The sequence below is a fragment of the Aspergillus candidus genome (genome assembly GCF_002847045.1).
Source record: "Aspergillus candidus strain CBS 102.13 unplaced genomic scaffold BDW47scaffold_10, whole genome shotgun sequence".
Lineage (NCBI taxonomy): Eukaryota > Fungi > Ascomycota > Eurotiomycetes > Eurotiales > Aspergillaceae > Aspergillus > Aspergillus candidus.
In genome coordinates, this window is record NW_020194015.1 from 547597 (window position 1) to 565928 (window position 18332).

Consider the following 18332-nt stretch of genomic DNA (forward strand, 5'->3'; position numbering starts at 1 on the left):
CCCCTTGATCGGCTATCATTACATCCCATCGCAAAGGGAGAAAAGCTTGCCCTAAGCCTGCATTAGTCCAAGACGGCAGGGGTTCTCTGCGAACCAAAGATTATCATAATCATCAACCTAATATAGTCTGACTGGTCGAAGACGATGAGTGCAATGTTAATGAATTCCTCACTCTTATCATACCCAGCCCCAAGTCAGACATGAGGATGTCGTTATCAAGACAGGATACGGGAAAGACACGAAGTCGAACCAATAGATCAAATGAGCAACAGTCAGCACGGTGAATGAAATTCTGAAACAGAGAGAGAGAACATAATAATCCCCAGGAGGGTCAAAGGCAGCTTCTCTCAGCAAGGAGAATCTGGATCTGTGACAGTGATATCAAACATGCTTAGTAGCTAGTGCAGTAGCATCAGGCACAGAAACGTCATGATATTACATACATAGAAGCGCCGGTGACCATGAGTAATATTACCACACATGATGCCAATGGATTTTCTCTGTCGATTCTCCAGGTCCTCATATCTAGTTGGAAACAAGAGATCTACCAGCCAAGGAATTAGTCTGTAGACCTTAATAATCCATTTCTGACAGTATGCATATCTGCACAGGCTCAGCCTGATATATGAGACATAATCTCCTTGCGTTCTAGCATTTTTCAAGGTTAGACCTGCAGCCTGATTTATTATCCACCCAGAAGAAGGCTTAGAGTGCCCTGCTGCACGTGGTCTGACGTGTGATTTGACAGTCCAAGTCCATCGTGCACAACATTCCCCAACACCGCCTTGCCAGTTCTATATTAGGCACTTGTTTGATCTTCATGGCACAAACTGCATTCCATGCATTCCATGCCTTCCATGCATCGCAAAATGGCCGGGCCCGAGATACGCCTTGCGAGTTCTTCCAATGTCTCAAACGGTCCATATAAAACTATACACAGGATATGAGTGTTCCATCGACTCTATCTCCAACAACCAAAATCAACACCATCGCAACAACACAACGATCGCTATACTAGTCAAGGACCAGCATTGCGGTCCACAAGTCCATACAACATGTCACTCCCCTTCAACCCAGAGTCCTACCGCACGTCATGCGACCGATGTCGCCTCCAAAAACTCCGCTGCGTCCCCTCATTCGACAGCGACTGGCCCAGCGCATGCCAGCGGTGCACGCGCGCCAAAGCCCCCTGCGTCTACGGCCGACGGGCTCGCAGCGGCCGACGACCCAAGAAGCCCGACAGCCCGAGCGAAGAAGAAGCCCTGACACCGTCGTCGGGTCTCTCTTACCCGGTAATGGGCCATGTGGATCCAATCGCGGACCCGTTCGGTGATCTCCCGCTAGACGGGGCCCCGACGGAGAACCTACGATTTTGCGCTGCGGATGACGGTCTAGATCTGCCGATGCATGAGCGTTTTCCCGTGGCCGCGCAGGAAGACTGGTGGTCTGCATCTTCTGCGTCATCTCAGGCCGGGCCTGAAAAGGTAGAAGCGGCTGATCTGCTGGACCAACCGATGCGTTTGGATCCCTGCGCCCAAGAATACATGGGAGAAGCATTCGACACATCCAGCACACAAAAGACCACACCACGAAGCTCACACGACACGATGATCGACACCCCACCATCCTCCCCCCAGATAAACAACCTCACCTCCCTGCTCAGCGCAACAACCACCTACGCACGCCACCTCCACCACCATCGGCAAAAGAATAGCACCAACCTCCTCATCATCCAAGACTACCCCATCAGCGAAGCCGCGCGCCTCGCCCAATGGCTCTGGAAAACCCTCCTATTCCGGCACCGTGCCGAACGCCAGAGAAGGCGCTCCGGGCACGCTGAACCACCCACCGACACGCCGTCGCTCTTCATGGCGCTGTCCTGCTACATCTCGCTAGTGAGTATCTACGATACGCTGCGCGGCGATCTCCAGCCGGTGTTGGCAGCACTTCCGCTGGTGATACCGTCGCCGGCTGAGCTGCAGCGGGCGCTGCAGGTGGGTGAGCTGCCTTTGACTAGCGAGGGAACTGTGCGGATCCTTGATGCAGTGAGGGCGTTGCTTGATGCGTTGGATGCTGTTGAGGATGGGTTTTGTATTGTAAGGGATGCGTGTGGGCTTTAGTATTAGATAGAGCTTAACCTCAACCTGTCAGCGGGAAAATTCATTTTTTGTGATGTACTTTGACGGGAGTTGTGCGGGGTTTTAGACGGGGGCTTTATGGAGTGCAATTACAGTGGAAATTACATGGATCCTATTATCATCTTGGGAACACCTATCTTTTCTCTGATTGTGCTAGGGCGATATATAGATTTGTACAGCCATACTAAAGAAGAATTATTTGTTACTGGCCCAAACTCGAGTCTATATTTAAACTCTGGTTTCGTTCCAACTGATATTATTTCAAGTGCTTAGCTACCGGTTCAACCTCACAAGCTGTACTCGCTCCAAATCCGAACTAGATGTATATTGAACTGAAAATCTCAAATTCAGCGCGTCCCTTTAACCCCAGTTTTCATCATTTTTCTACCCAAAAAAGCTAAAAAGGAAAACGTGCGAAGATCAGACCAGACGAGGGTCAGGAATCATAACAAGAAAAGAAAGAAAAGGAGAAAATCCAAAAGCTAAGTTTTCAAAACCGCTTGCAACCGTTCGCCTAATTGACTAGACGATCATTTGTCTTTCAGGTCCTGGGTCGTCAAGGCGTTGAAGAACGTCTCGTACGGGGTTGTGGTGCCGAGGGAGCGGCGCTGGTGCGCGTTCAGGAAATCCAACCCGTAGACGAAACTGGCGTTGACCCAGCCGAATCTGAAATTCTGTTAGCAAAATGTCGTGAGAGAGAGGGAGAATGGGACATACCCCTCGCGTGGTGCACCCTTGAAATCGACACCCTGGTTTCCATACTCTGCGTCCACCCTGTGCGGATCAATGGGCCGCGTGACGTCATACTTCTCCACAACTACACCGTTGAAGTCGACGAACGCCTTCGTGATCATGTATAACCACTTGTACGCGAGACGCTCTGCTTCCTCCCGATATCCATACCGGAGGAGACCCGTCCACGCGAGCATCTGCTGCGGGGCCCATCCGTACGGGTAATCCCACTGGCGGTTGGGACGTTCGATGCCGACCGGTCCCCGAGACTCTTCCGTCCCCGAGACTAACCCGCCGTAGGCCTCGAAGCGGGGGAGGCCCTTCCTGACGAGGTCGGCGGCCTGTTGCGGCGTGGCGAGACCAGCCCACATCGCCCAGAAGGTCGTGGCGGACTCGTACGAGGTGCGCTCCCTCTTGACCGTGTCGTAGTCGAAGTACATCCCCTTCTCTTCGTCCCACATGTAGGAGTCCATGCGCATCTTGCGGCGTCGCGCCCGACGGTCCCACACGGACGAGGACTCATACTCGATGTCTTTGCTCTGCGGGGTGCGAAATTCGTGCGGGATGTCGAGTCGGTCTTTGAAGTAGGTCCGGATGCATCGGGCGATGTCGACTTCGTATTTATATAAGAGGGAGTTCAAGTCGACCGTGCCGAGATTGGCACACACCCGCTCCAGCCGGTAGCTGGTGTCGTGGCCGGACTCCCGGACCGCTCGGTCGTGCAGGAAATATTCGTCGAGTTCCGGCTCGACGACCTCGCGATGGTTGTATGCCTCGACAAATTCCTTGAACCCCATGCCATGCTTTTCGGCGTACGGCGTCAGGATATGGGTGAAATGCGACGGCTCCGTCTCCGGGGGTACGCCCCACCCCTCGGGTCGGTACCGGGACAGCCCCGACACCGGATCATATCGCGGCTCGGCGGCCCAGATACTGTAATACTCCTTGATCGCAGCCAGGGTTGCGTTTCGAAGAAATTCTAGTGCGTCGGGCTCCCCCTTAATCCGCTCATACACTCGCAATGCCATGTCGGTCAGGAAAGGCGGCTGGGACCGGGTAAGGTAGTATGACCGGTTGGCATTCAAGATCTTCGCGTAGTGCTTGATCTCGAAGCAGAAGTTGACTACCATGGCTTTGGCCAGGTCCACACGATCGCTGACCAACAGGCCGAGGGACACCATGTAACTGTCCCACCCGTACAGCTCGTTGAACCGGCCACCCGGGACGACAAACGGGACGCCGGAATACTCGGTCTTCTTGGTGGACTCGTTAAACTTCTTCTCCATGGCCAGCGCGAGCAGACCAGGCTTGTCATTGAGATCCTTGACATATTCAGGAGTGATATCTTCCAGCAGCTGGACGTCTAAGCGCAGGTCTGGGTGCGCCTCGGCGATCCCTTTGTAGTACTCGAATTGTTCAGGAGCTCCCGGTGGGATGTAGATCCGCGGACGGGGGTCGTCCGTCCAGTCCTTGGGGTCGCGACCAGCCACCTCGATGTTGGAGCCATCGATACGCCGGGTTAGGGCGTTCCAAAACGAGTTCTTGATCAGACGCGAGAGACGGGAGACGGGGTTCTCACTCAACCGCGCCTCGTCCAACACCACAGTCTTCCTCCCGTAGTCCTTGGCGATGGTCAATTCCTGCAACAGATTTGAGAGCATGTACGTTCCCCGCACGTCGAATCGATTGTATCCGGATGACTTGACGGTTCCTAGGGAGAAGACCTAAAATAATCAGCACGGACACCAAGAGTCCGGGGCCGTGTCCTCGAAACAGGTATAACGTACCTTGGGCCCCACATCCTCGATTGTAATTTGCATGTTGTTGTCGGTATCCTCCCGCTGCAACAGACTGTGAAGGGTTTCATCAACGTCGATTAAGAATTTACGGGGTTCGGCGGGCTGCTCGTCTGTTCGGCACATGGTCAGTGGATGTATCTCCACAGGTCTGGGGCTTCGACGACGCACCATGACTGCCTCTTCTCGACGGGACCCCGCCGATAAAGTCCTGAAGATCCTCCCGGTTGAATGGTTTCATGGTCTGCAGTGTCGGGGCGGCCCCGATTGAATTAGTCTACCGTCCCTTTGTCATTCTCGGATGTGCAACCTACCGTGGAATAAGCACGCCTACGGTCTTTGATGTGGGCCAAGGCATCCGGGTCGCCATAATAAACGTCCGGATTCGAGAACGGGTCGAGGGAGGTGACCCGCCGATGGTTGGGCTGGGACGAACTCATCGTCTAGGCGGGGGGGAGATAACGACGAACGACGGAAATGAGGAATAAGCCGGAGAATCCGAGTGACAATCACGATAGAAATGAACACCAGGATAGCTGGTTCAATTGAAACGGAGCGAAACCAATAATTGCGGGGTGGCTTGCTGTCGGTCGAAGTGTGGAACGTTCGAAAATTGTCAGAGGTAGAACAGGTCGTGTGAGATTGATCAGAAGAAAAAGTGCTAAGTATATCCAAGAAGATAAAAGGGATGAGATCAAGAAGAAGATGAGCAAAAGCGGAAGTACTTGGAGAAGAAAGAGGAAAGAAAAAGACGTTGAGAAGAAAGAATGAAGAATGAAGAATGAAGAATGGCCACCGCCGGAGTAGATTAACGGATTCGTTCACTAAACCGTAAGTGGGCTGCAGCTACGTCACTCCCGACCGGGTTACTTTTTCCTCGTCGGCTTTTCTGTCTTGCTTGTCTGCGAGCAGACTAGCGGTGTACAAAAGACCCAAATCCAGCGAAATCAACGGCACAAAATCTCGTATTGTCCATTTTGGTCCTAAACTTTGAAGTATTATCCCATATTGGAGAGGCTTCGTTCGATACTTTGGGGATCATGAGAGGGAGAGCAGACCGTCTAGGCCTACATCCCACCACTAGTTTCGCGATGATGTCGCCGCTCCACATCAATTGCGATCCATGATTATTATAGGCCGATAACGGACCAGGCACGCTTCCCTTCATAATGACGATTGATCGTCGGGCCTTATCTGTGGTCAAGATACGGGTTTTGGGGCGTATTTTGTCGGAACATAAAGCGTATTGTTCATGTATGCTGCAGGACGATTGAGCCCTGCCCAAGCCATGTATTCCTTTGGGCATCGATCCAAGATAGTTTTATCCTTCCGGGGAAGCGACTTATCAGACGCCATAGATGCAGATATCATATAGTGGGGTCGAAACAGCAATTGCGAGCTTGCCCACCCCCACAGAGGGTCCGTCTTTCCAAGCCAGCGCCACCTAGTCTACGTCAAGTAGGCAAAGACAAGTCGGATTCAATAATGTCGACAAGTTGAAACGCCCAGGAAACTCCTAAAGAGAGCCGTACTTGAATAGCCCCGACCAGTGTCACTAGAGAACATGACAGTCTTCGCGGGGTGTAGTCACTAGGGCATCTTCACCCGTGCCCTAAGCACTCATCCCTGTCAGTCGATCAGGATAGAGAAAAGCACGGTCGCATCTCTTAACAGTATGTATACTCTATATTCGTACTTGGATCAAGGATACTCACCCGGACTACTTTCTAGAACCTTCCACAATTCGAGTGAGGGATTTACAAGTGCAACCTGGCGAAGCCGACGTCTCTCTACTCTAAATCTAAACGGGGACACGAGAATCAATAAAGTCTTCTAGAAAGATGCGGAGAAGTTACAGGAACACAAAGAAGACCGACATCCTGCAATATACATGAACAACCCTCCCCATCCAGAGAAACCTGCACGGCCTTCCAGCCGTTGAGTGTGACCTGGTCAGGAGTATATGAAGCCATTCATACAATTGGCCCCCGCTTAATCCGGTGCGACCAACCGCTGAGATGTGACGTTGATTGTGCCGCACAATCCACAGCAGATGTTGTACGAACGGGAGATACAGAGTTTAGGCCTGCTCGTGATGAGATCAGGCGTGAGTTCTGGATGCACATGGCTACGTTAAGATGTTAAAGTGAGACAACCTTAATCTCCGAGCACGTATCGGAGAATAGATGACATGGCGGAACCCGATAGAGTTGTATTGCGGCCTACTTGGCGGGGTGGAGTAATGTCTGCCATCATGTCGTTATGCGCTTTTAGAAGGGCTTGGATTTCTATGAGTGACTTCTTGGCTTTTCGGGGAGTACACCATTGTGCGAATCTACCAGTCGGTATGTGTTTCTAGAAGGGTGGCGTTTTTCGAGTCATTTCTGAGCTCTGGGAAGGACGTTGCAGTGGGGGGGGGGGGCTCTTCCCTTCGTGAAAGTCATATAAAATTGGGAATGGCCAGAAACCCCGACATGTGTTGAGTGCCTTCTTGTCTAAGTTTGAAAGCACAAAATTTTATATCCCCAACCCAGACGTTATGAATTGGAGCTCTCTTCTCAATATAGCGCTCGTTTTGGCGCACGCCCTTCCCACCTCAGGGCTTCCAACCCCGGACTCTGATCTAGTCATTGATCAGGATGAACCCAAGTATGTTTTTGCTCATTTCATGGTAAGCAGAAGACTCTCGACCCAGCCAACATAAACTGCTTATACGAGCATCACAACAGGTCGGAATTGTCGAAAACTACCAACTCTCCGACTGGATCGAGGACATGAAGATCGCACAATCCATCGGCATCGACGGCTTCGCGCTCAATTGCGCCAGCATCGACAAGTACACGCCGACGCAGCTGGCCCTCGCCTACCAAGCCGCCGAGCAAACCAACTTCACCGTCTTCATCTCCTTCGACTTCGCCTACTGGACCAACGGCGACACCGCCCAGATCACGGATTACATGAAGAAGTACGCGTCGCACCCGGCCCAGACGCAGTACAAGGGCGGTGCGCTGGTGAGTACTTTCGTCGGCGACAGTTTCGACTGGCGCCCCGTCAAGCAGAACACTCCACATGCGATCCACGCCGTGCCGCATCTGCAGGACCCTGCGGGGGTCTCGGAGGATGCGAGCCGCGGCAGGGACGGAGCGTTCTCGTGGTATGCTTGGCCGACGGATGGGGGGAATAGTATCATTCCCGGGCCGATGACTACGATTTGGGATGATAAGTATGTGAAGAACCTTCGGGGGGCGACTTATATGGCTCGTGAGTATTTTCTCCTCCTGCTTTACTATACTACCTATTGGCTTTTCGTCAGTGAACTGACAAATGTATAGCCGTTTCACCATGGTTCTCAACGCATTTCAACACCAAAAACTGGGTCTTTATCTGCGAGAATCTCCCGACCCTCCGATGGGAGCAGATGCTTGCTATAAAACCCAGCCTGGTCGAGATTGTCTCATGGAATGGTGAGTACACACTCCCTACCCCCCGATTATCCTGCACCATTGAACCTCCTGTTCGGAAGCTAACATTAGCATAACAGACTACGGCGAATCGCACCATATCGGCCCCTACTCCGCGCACCACAGCGATGACGGCTCTTCCCAATGGGCCGTCGACATGCCCCACGACGCCTGGCGCGACCTATACAAGCCATACATCGCAGCCTACAAATCAGGCGCCTCTTCCCCAACAGTCGATATCGAGGAGATCGTCTACTGGTATCGGCCGACTCCGAAGGGCGTGACCTGCAGCGGGGACAGCCTTGGCGCGCCGAACGGCATCAGTATGCTGAGCGATAGTATCTTCGTGGCGACTATGCTGAAGACCCCGGCTACGTTGACGGTGACGAGCGGGTCGAATGCGCCTGTCAGTGTCGAGGTCCCTGCGGGGATTGTTACGTCGAGTATCCCCATGGGCGTGGGAGAGCAGTCGTTTTCGGTGACGAGGGATGGGCAGAAGGTCTTGGATGGGAAGGGTGGGCTGGTTGTGAAGGATACTTGCAAGTATTATAACTTTAACGTTTATGTGGGGGCTATTACGAAGTAGATATCTTCGTATGTCTAGTTGATGGTATATAGTTTTGAGTCTATTGAGTTATATATGGATCAAATGGTGCTGTAGAGAAGAAACTATGCACACCGAAATGGAAAACTCTATGCTTCGGAATTAGGGCAAGTATATACACAGCACTGACTAGCATCCTCGATCTTCAGACTATGTAGACAAGAGGAGGCAGCACTGTATCCAACATCACTGCAGAAAAGGAAACTACCTCGTATGCCAAGTAGGTGCTCAATCAACCGTCAGCAGCTGCTCAACAAACCCCCCAAACCCCCCCTCCACATCATGCGCATGGATCTCCAAAATCCAATGCCTGCGCATCCCATCCTTCCCAACAGAATTCAACGGCTCATGATTCCCCTCCGTAATATACAAACTAATCTTATCATTGGGGATCCTCTCATGCGGAAAGTCACCCACCACATGGCCAGCGATATGCGATCCAAACGTATACCCCACTTTCTCAACCTCCTCTCTCGCAATCGCGTACAGCTCCGCACCCGTGATATCGTCCGCGCGCTGCCTATACCGGTCTCGAACAGTTATCCAGACGGGCATGAGCGAGTCGCGCAGCTTAATCTTGGCAGGGTCATCGCCCAGCACGTAGGTGCGGCCAAAGTCAGCTTCCCAATCAGCGAAGACGGGGCCGAGGTCGATGACAAGGATGTCGTTTGATTGGAGCGTGCGGTCGGGTGGGTTGTCTGCGAAGGGGCGGAGGGTGTTGGGTCCGCTGCGGATGAGTCGCTTGTGCCAGTGGGTGCGGACGTTATGTTTTGAGGCGCCGAGGGCGTGGATCTCTTTGCTGAGGGCGGTTTCGGTTGTGCCGGGGCGGATGAGGTCTTGGATGGAGGTGAAGAAGGTTATGGCTTGGGATTCGGCGGTGCGGAGGGAGGTGGCGCGGGTGGTTTCTGTTTGGGTGGTGGTCATTTTGGGTGGATTCACTTTTCTATATTGGTTGGATTTATTTTGAGAAGGGCTTCGTGATTTGGATGTGATTTGAAATGGATTGATTTGGAGTCGAGATGAGGGGAAATATATATGAGGGGTGGATCCAATTGATTGGTTACGGGTGTGGGGATCGCTTTTGACCTAATATTGGAGCATGGAACAGTCTCCAGTATCTCATGGTACCTAATCAAGCTCTATGAAAGTGATACTACAACAACAGTCGGACGGTCTACTACTGCGTATGATACCGCTTCACCTTCAGAGGGACATCCGCCTGGCAGCTCTGGGTCCTATCTCCCCGCAATGTGGCCGACACCTGATCATCTTCGACGAGACGATCCGAAGGAAGAAGAATAGCCCGGTCCACCTGGTACGGTAAGCCTCGGTGCCGCCCGCGAATCATCATGAGGCAGACGACGACCTTGCTGAAGACGTTGAGTTGCCCGCTAAGGGAGGTTGATGCACCGGGATAGCCGAGGCTGAGGCCGACGTTTCCGCTGTTCTTTTTTTCAGTACTTGGTTATTAGTATTGATTGGGAACGAGTGGAAAACTCACTATGCGGAGACGACTTCGAAGAATATGGCAAACACTGAGAATCCCTATCATATATGTCAGTCTGAAACTAACGGTTGGATGGTGAGAGGAAGTTTACCGGTTCGTTCGGATCCATGATGCGCCCTGATTCGGAAATACATAAAACAAAGATGCCCAGAAAGATATACCATAGGTCGAAGGAGAGCTGGTTCTGCATGTGCGCAAGCACGTATTTGGTGCCGCTGTTCTCGTCGAGGTCGTGCACGGTCTCATACACACCCACCGTGCGCTCCTCGTAAATGTTGGAGGCGCGCACGCTAATTGCGATCGGAAAGATGGAGATGTACATCATCACAAGCAGACTCAACTGCACGGCCGGGTTGACATCCGCCAGGTTGAACGAGGCGGTACCTGTGTGTCGAGCCGACGCAGACTGGAATATGGCGGCCACGACGCGCGATCCACCGGGGAGATCGCTGACGACTGGATTGTTGAGGTCGAGTACGACAATGAAGAGCACATCGATGAAGTTCATGGCGAAGATGATGCCGAAGAGGATCCAGGTGGGCTTGCTACGGAATAGCAGTGTGTAGCAGCGACGGGGGTAGCGAAGGAGGAAATTGAGGGACTCCTTCATGGACGACCCTTCGGGGGCCAATTTATACATTACCCATACGATGAGGCGGAGAACGCAGGGGTAGAGCGTGTTTCCGGCGTAGGCGAGAAAGCTCATGATCAGCATGGGAAAGGTTGCATCTCGGAAAGAAACCATGGAGTCGGGGGTGAGCGTGAAGCCGAGATTGTCTACCATGGTTTGGGCCGAATAAAAGCCCCTTTTGACATGTTAATATAGTCTTGCGTGGTGTCAAATCGACGGACAGACATACCACCATATGCTTCCCTGTCCGCAATCCTCCAGGTAGTCTCTGTATTTAGGATCTGCGTGTCTAATCCAGCCGACCAGGCATATGGCGCCCAAAATGTGTAGCCCAAAAAATAATCCTGAGTTCATGTTAGCGTTGCTCTCTCGCGAGCGTTGTCGGCTTACCGATCACAATCTTTAGCAACAGCTTCAGGCTGCGGTACTCAATCCCACCTAGCTGTTCCCTGTCTTCCTCGGTGAGGTTGTGAAATTGGGAGTTTCGACCAACCGTTGCCTGTGATGACAATCCGGGGAGGTTGGAGTCCTTGGCAAGTGAGATGGATTTCGCCAGTCGTGGTTGATAGTCGGGCTGCACTCCCGGCGCGAGCATAGACGACGCGGCCATTCTCAACGAGGGCCCATTGACCCCGATGCCATGGGCCAGTCTGCGACGAAGGTCGGGTCCTAATTCCTCCTTGATTTCCAGATCATCTGCATCAAATGATTAGCTCTACTTGCTGCTCTTTGCACTAAAGTGTGCTGTCATGACTTACCAGCAACGCTGGGAGCGTCGACCTCTCGTATAGTTTGTCCTGTGTCTGTAAGTTTCGACCCTCGAGCGGAGAGTGAGAGGCTCACCTCTTTCTTGCTCGCGGGGAGACGGGATGTACAGGGCTTTAGGACCATCCGCGAAAGAGACATGCAGATTAGCAGCATTATCTTCAGCTGCGCTGGGGTCCGGGGTTTTCGTAGCGCTGTTGTTTGGCAAATTAGTAGCGCTCACACTGACATCCTCGGATGAACACAACATACTCAAGCCGATTGTTCGCATCAGTGTCGATATGTTCTTTTGCCGCTGGCTGGACACTACCAAGTTGTGCTTCTTGATCAATTTGGTCGTTATTTCTTTCCAGAGTTTGTGCACGAGCAGACAGTGACCTCGGTGCTACGCATCATCAGTGAGCCGCAGACACCCTGTACAGCCCAGCAAGTGATAGATACCTATCGCTTTCAGGCGCTTCCCAAACCAGTACAGTCGGACGACCACTACTATGATATTGATAAACCCCAGGTTAGAGATCATGGGAACAAAATATATGAACACCTGCTGGTAGGTCTTGAGGCTTTTGACATCCACGCTATGTATGTTAGCCGTGGTCAATATCCATATACCACACGATAAAACATACGTATTGATCCCCGACTCGGTAGCCGCACTGACGCCAAAGAAGTATGCATCGACGGCATGCAAGTTCCCATATGGATAAAGAATGACCAGTCCCAAGAGACCAAGGAGTATAATGTATGCATCTGCATTTGTTAGTCTGGCATTCAGCATGCAGGGGGCATTCAAAAGGAACAGACAATGCAGAGTAAGGAAGTTGACTGGCGGCTTCCACATTCTTGGTCCAATGGCGCTCCCGTCCTTGTCGAAAAAAAGACGCAGTCTGTCAGGGTTATAAAATATAGCTGTGGGTCAAAGCGTGAGGCTATCTCGAAAAGGCATGAAATAGGGTTCCCGGTTTTGAAGTTCTAGCGAACAGAGGGAACCGTGGTCATCACCGTTATGGCTGCGGGATTTATTCACACCAATGCCCGTGATGATCTTTGATGTGGAAAAGAAGGCAGCCAGCTGATATATACGAGGGAATAATCGGGTCCAACCGTTCCCCTACGGCTGCGGTCTTGGGCGCTCACTCGATCCGGCCAATTTTCATCTCCCTCATCAAGCCGCCTTCGTATCTTCATCGTTCTGTTTTCCACTTAGTTCCGGGAAATTGGTACCAGACCCATGATAAGCTTAGCAGTCCATGGTCGATCAAGCCCAGACTGACTCATCCGTGGTGATCAACAGCGCGCCACATCGCCATCACCATCGCCCAGATGCGGCATCCAACGCCATCCCAGCAGGGTCGAGGTCTAATTTAAGGTTACAGAGTGGGGCCTGACCGGGATTTGTGGAGGCCGCGAGTCTGAAATCTCGTACTGTTCAGACCCAATGGTGACGTCCGTGTACTATGGGCCGCGTATACGCCCTGATAAAGCAAGCAAGCAAGCTCTACCCAAAGCGTGAAGTCTTCAGTCCACATGACCACCCTCATCTTGGCTTCCAAGCCGGTGGCGGTCCGTGCCGCCCATTGTGACCCAAGTTTCACTCGAGGGGCTATGCCGTCTTTGTTCAGAAGCCACGCGAGAATCGACATATGTGTAGTGCCAGTGAAGGCTGAAACGTAGCTAATAGTAGAAGACTCTGCCCATGGTCGTTCTTAAGTCTCGGCGAACCCGTGTACCGGGATGACGATGGCGCCATCGGTTCCTTGGATCTCGTATCAATGTTTGCCAAGTTATCTAAGCTTCACCCTTATTCATCCTTAATGATATGTGGGAAAGAGATGCGGAAAGGGAGCTGAGCCCAACCACCCACTTTGACTCAGGAATCTGCCGAGTCGAAAGACGATCCTCCGGCCTTAGAGAAAGTATTGACCGCAAAATTGAAGAGACATCATCTGGTTCGCCAGGATCCAAAGGCGGAATCCCTCTTTTCCTCGTGCCTTTGCACGTACGTTCAAATCCATTGCTTCCATGCTTGATATTTTCTCAAGAGCAGTCCCTCGGCTTTTCATTTCTGTGCAGGTCATCCATATTTCCTATCATTAAGTCAGCAATAAGCCCGGCGTACGAACCCGCTGTCTAGTCAAGTCATCTTCATAAGCAAGGGAGCTTTCAAATACTGGTCTTTGGATCATGATTGAACATACTGGACTGCGAGCGAGAGCTGTCCCGATACTGCTTGAGCACCCTGTTCCACGATCCACTCTTCGCAACAGGGAGCCTCACCCTTACTTGGCTAGTAACCAGACAAATGCGGTTGCTATTAGTTTCTTAAATATTGAGTCTATTCCAGACGGGCATTATCATATATACGCCCGTGTTTGATGATTTGTGAAGCTTCACCAGTCTGAAAAGCAGGTCAATATCACTAAGTTTGAGCCGGCCTACATAATTTGACTGCTATGTATCTGTAAATTGTCTATCTCGGGCCAGCCACGTCTTTGAGTATGTTCCATCGCCGAGTTTGTGGAATACCTGATAGCGATTATGGGAATGATCCCAACCGTGCCGTGGTGATACCCACATCCTCATAGAATACCATCCTCTACATTCTCAATAGAACCTTCCAGAACACACGGTGGGTTTACCGTCAAATCTAATTATGTGAGCACTGGGGAAGAACACACGAGGGAGCTGACAATGCCATGATGAAAAGCTTGATTTCTATGGCACAGGAGATGCAAGTGGGCATAACGGATTAACCAGCGAGAGCAATGAGTTGCTCATTTTTCTCATCGTACTGACATGATCTTATCCGGAGATCTAGCAGTGTATAAATATCATCTGTCGGCTCAACCCGTGTTCAAAAAGAACGCCATACAGTTGTCGACAATTGAGGTCGGATGACAGTAAAGAGCGCACAGGCTGATCATAGATCGGGAATCGGATATGGGTTAGACTAGGATTGATAAAGTATATATATAGGCTCTGACTCGGTACAGTTATGTATATTTGTCTTTTACTTCTTACATTCTATTTTTGTCTTTTCTATCATCCCAAATTTGCTCCATATTAACTAACCGATCTATTCCAATTGTAATAATATGACAGCTGTGGGAGGAGTGAATGCGACAGCTCAAAACGTTGGCCCACCACCTGACCGTGAAGCATGCATGCCATGTCACCAGCATCGTCAGCTTTCACTCTTTACACACTCATCATTGTCATCAAGTTATCCACTACTGCGTTTGTTTACTCTAAAACAACGGCCAATGAATGCATTGCCCCTCCATAATTCTTCAAGGTAGCTTTAGATATATTACTTCTACGCCCGTGGACACCATTCTAGCCCTAATCTGGCACTGAATGAATCGACATGATCAAACATGTCACCCAGGTGGCCATCGCGAACCAACGTGTCGACCAAGTGTATATCACGACATTGCACCGGATAAATATCCGAAGTTGGGGCTACAGGATGAACCAACTAATCACGAAGCGTGTTGGTATCCGAACTCCGACAATAAGTGGGGGGAGATCTACGCCTGCCTTTTTGGGATCCTACACAGCAGTCTCAGTTGCGTTCTCTTTCCCCCTCAATCGTCTTTTACTTCTTTACATGTTGTTCTCTTTCTTTTCTCTCCCAGACACTGTCTTTGTTATTGGTTTTTCCCTTTCTTTATTCCCATCAAATACGCTTCTGCATATCTAAGATGCGAAACGAGCATTGGTCCTTCTCTTGCGCATCCGTTGATCACCATAATTGATACCGCCCATTGGCGAAACATATGATCATTGACGACTATTGTTTGATGTCTACTTAGGCTACCTGCCTTGTATATGCAATTGTTCGGCACTATTCGATGTTCATTGGTGTCCGTCCACTAGCCATCGCATCATCACTGGACCAAAGCGACCTCGGCTAAACTATTGCTGGTCGGGCCGACGAGCTGATGAGCACCATGGTATCGGACCCCGAGAAACAGGCCAATGCTGGAATTCGACGGCCGGATGCGATTTCCCCACCGCTGGACGATCCGAGGGTAATAGACATAGATCATGATTTACGCTCTGCCAACTCCATCCCCTTCGAAGGCAAGGAGGGAGAATATGCTCCGAGTTACGACCAAGATCGAGAGGACACGGCGGTGGTGGTACCACGCTCACAACGCAGGGGCCTTTTCGGCCAGTACACACTGCTGGCAGAAGTGGAGGACCCGAAAACCTATACGCGCCGGAAGAAATGGTTCATAACTTTCATTGTCGCCGTAGCCGGCTCGACAGCCCCCATGGGAAGCTCGATCTTCTTTCGTAAGTTAGTCGCCTGTGCAAGCTTCTTGCTTCTGACTGTTTCGCAGCCTCTCTTTCCCAAGTATCCCGCGAGCTAAACACCACCACGACGATCACGAACCTGTCAATCTCGTTGTACATGCTCAGCATGTCTATCTTTCCCCTCTGGTGGTCCTCTTTTAGTGAGCGTTTGGGCCGACGAACTATCTATCTGGTATCATTCTGTCTGTTCGTTTTATTCAACTCGCTCTCGGCCATCTCAGACTCCATCTCTATGCTCATTGTTATGCGAATGTTGAGCGGGGGAGCATCGGCGTCGGTGCAGGCCGTGGGAGCCGGTACTATTGCGGACCTGTGGGACACGCATGAACGAGGTCGGGCTATGGGCATATTCTATCTCGGCCCACTGTGTGGTCCGTTGCTGGCACCGATAGTTGGCGGTGCATTGGCCCAGCGATGGCGCTGGCGAAGCACGCTGTGGTTCCTAGCTGCATACGGGGCTATCGTTGTGATTTTCATTTTTGTCGCTCTTCCGGAGACGTTGGTGGTCGCGAAGGCCGCCCAACCCGAGCCGACCGACGACCAAGAGGCTCCCTTGGAGCACCGCCTCAGCCGGATATCCTCCCGTCAGGTGGTCCGCTCTACGACACGGTGGTTGAAGGTCCTTAAAATGGTCTTTATCGATCCGCTAAAGATTGTGCTATATTTACGATACCCGCCGGTTCTCTTGACCGTATACTATGCCAGCATCACGTTTGGGTCACTGTACGTGTTGAATGTCAGTGTTGAGCACACGTTTGGGAGCAGCCCCTACAACTACTCAACGATCATCGTCGGTCTGTTATACATTCCAAATTCCCTAGGCTATATTGCGGCCAGCTGTTTCGGCGGGCGGTGGATGGACAATATTATGAAACGGGAAGCCAAAAAGGCGGAACGGTACGATGAGAAGGGGAAATTGATCTATTATCCCGAAGATCGGATGCGCGAGAATGCGTGGTTGGGGGCAATGCTCTACCCAGCGGCGTTGCTGTGGTATGGGTGGACAGCGGACAGAGGTATATATTGGTTGGCGCCGGTATGTTTCCCTTTTTTCCATGTTTCTTTACTCCCTCACTTAATTTGCTCCACTTTCTAACGTATGGAGCATGATAGATGGTTGCCAATGTGTTCTTTGGGGTTGGATCCATGTTAATCTTCAGTATGGTCACGACCATGCTGACTGAGTTCATGCCGAAAAAGTCGTCCGCTGGGGTAGCATTGAACAACTTTATGCGGAACATCTTCTCGTGCGTGGGGTCATTAGTGACGGCGCCTATCATTGATGCCATTGGTAACGGCTGGTTGTTTACCATTTTGGGTCTGTTGGCATTTGCGAGCAGCTCGGTATTGTTCGTGATGAGGATATATGGACCACGTTGGAGGAAGTCGATGGAAGCGCTTCGGACTTGACGCATGGGTTGTCCATTCTTTATCCATGTCTATCATCGTATCTTACGATGCAGACCCATGTTGGGGAAACTCATTGATGACCGCGATGCAGTATCTTTAACGAATGCTAACGAAGTCGTGATGGTGCAATAGAATTAATGTCATCCTTTCATAGATCAAGTAACAAATCTCGGTATAATCTGCCAGTACATAAATCAAGGTCCCTGGTCCGAAAGGAATGAGATGGGAATTCAGCTCCATGTGCGTTCACTGGGCGTCCCTTACTTCTTTTACTTGAAAAGGCCGTTAACATGATTGTAAGTCAGCATGCGACAGAGCAGTAGGAAATTTTCTGCAGCATTATCTCCATTCCCAAGCATTCAGGGGAGTATCTATCTAATATCACAGTATTCTATAATATACATTGGATTAGGACCAGCCCTGTATCAAATAATATCTGCAAATGGACGTTTCCTAGACGTTAAGCTGCCCTCTTGCCAAGGTCCTACAGACTGGGGAGAAGGCTGGATAGATTCGCTATACACCGGCTTTACCACGACCTCCCTCGGCCAGTCCGGTTTCTGCTTCGGGTGGTCAGATAAAGCGCGGAAGCGGTCCGCCCCGATGACCACATTGACCTTTTTGTTTTTTTTTTTTTCAGCTCCGACATGTATTCCTTGGCTTCGTTGACCTTTGCGTCCCATTTCCGGACAGCGACGTGCTTCTGGTACTCGGGCCTCGGCTTCTCGACCTGCAACGTGTACGGCGACCTGACACTGATGGTTTCAATGGTCAGGGTCGCGGCTAGCGGCTGGAGTCGGGCTGCGACGTGTTGTCTCCGGGGCGCCGCCATGGTGGATTATGTCACTCTCCGAAGGGGTTCATTGAGGAATTCCCGGAGAAGGTCACAGTCCAAGCAGGTGCAACCAACTGGGAGTAGCTCATCCCACTGAAGTGGGCGCCCGGGTGGCCCGCGCACGTAATTG

At 51.3% G+C, this 18332-nt stretch overlaps 7 protein-coding genes across 7 annotated transcripts; 3 read left to right on the top strand and 4 right to left on the bottom strand.

The window, feature by feature from the left end:
* Window positions 1–1055: 1055 nt before the first annotated feature.
* Window positions 1056–2120, top strand: BDW47DRAFT_124054 (Zn(II)2Cys6 transcription factor domain-containing protein; the record flags this gene model as incomplete). Its single annotated transcript, XM_024816177.1, has 1 exon — window positions 1056–2120. The coding sequence occupies one exon, from the start codon at window positions 1056–1058 to the stop codon at window positions 2118–2120; it is 1065 nt and encodes a 354-aa protein (XP_024674133.1).
* Window positions 2121–2393: 273 nt separating this feature from the next.
* On the bottom strand, window positions 2394–5480 carry BDW47DRAFT_102275 (alpha,alpha-trehalase). The gene is made up of 5 exons (XM_024811835.1): window positions 4981–5480; window positions 4838–4910; window positions 4658–4779; window positions 2856–4594; window positions 2394–2804 (listed from the first exon to the last, which is right to left on the bottom strand). Exons 1-5 carry the CDS (start codon window positions 5104–5106, stop codon window positions 2669–2671), a joined length of 2196 nt encoding a protein of 731 aa, XP_024674134.1. The 5' UTR covers window positions 5107–5480; the 3' UTR covers window positions 2394–2668.
* A 1725-nt stretch (window positions 5481–7205) lies between these two features.
* Window positions 7206–8713, top strand: BDW47DRAFT_124056 (glycoside hydrolase family 71 protein; the record flags this gene model as incomplete). Its single annotated transcript, XM_024816178.1, has 4 exons — window positions 7206–7337; window positions 7396–7927; window positions 7999–8130; window positions 8208–8713. 4 exons carry the CDS (start codon window positions 7206–7208, stop codon window positions 8711–8713), a joined length of 1302 nt encoding a protein of 433 aa, XP_024674135.1.
* Window positions 8714–8959: 246 nt separating this feature from the next.
* On the bottom strand, window positions 8960–9655 carry BDW47DRAFT_124057 (M24 family metallopeptidase; the record flags this gene model as incomplete). The annotated part of the gene is made up of 1 exon (XM_024816179.1): window positions 8960–9655. The coding sequence occupies one exon, from the start codon at window positions 9653–9655 to the stop codon at window positions 8960–8962; it is 696 nt and encodes a 231-aa protein (XP_024674136.1).
* Window positions 9656–9759: 104 nt separating this feature from the next.
* BDW47DRAFT_102287 (putative potassium uptake transporter) lies at window positions 9760–12996 on the bottom strand. The gene is made up of 11 exons (XM_024811836.1): window positions 12439–12996; window positions 12264–12384; window positions 12076–12212; window positions 11887–12019; window positions 11713–11828; window positions 11628–11666; window positions 11260–11565; window positions 11099–11213; window positions 10330–11044; window positions 10233–10276; window positions 9760–10173 (listed from the first exon to the last, which is right to left on the bottom strand). Exons 1-11 carry the CDS (start codon window positions 12473–12475, stop codon window positions 9909–9911), a joined length of 2028 nt encoding a protein of 675 aa, XP_024674137.1. The 5' UTR covers window positions 12476–12996; the 3' UTR covers window positions 9760–9908.
* Window positions 12997–15279: 2283 nt separating this feature from the next.
* BDW47DRAFT_6041 (MFS transporter) lies at window positions 15280–17458 on the top strand. The gene is made up of 3 exons (XM_024819409.1): window positions 15280–15936; window positions 15984–16993; window positions 17071–17458. Exons 1-3 carry the CDS (start codon window positions 15579–15581, stop codon window positions 17365–17367), a joined length of 1665 nt encoding a protein of 554 aa, XP_024674138.1. The 5' UTR covers window positions 15280–15578; the 3' UTR covers window positions 17368–17458.
* A 438-nt stretch (window positions 17459–17896) lies between these two features.
* BDW47DRAFT_124060 (uncharacterized protein) lies at window positions 17897–18199 on the bottom strand (the record flags this gene model as incomplete). Its single annotated transcript, XM_024816180.1, has 2 exons — window positions 17897–17927; window positions 18015–18199. The coding sequence occupies 2 exons, from the start codon at window positions 18197–18199 to the stop codon at window positions 17897–17899; spliced, it is 216 nt and encodes a 71-aa protein (XP_024674139.1).
* Between the last annotated feature and the right edge of the window lie 133 nt (window positions 18200–18332).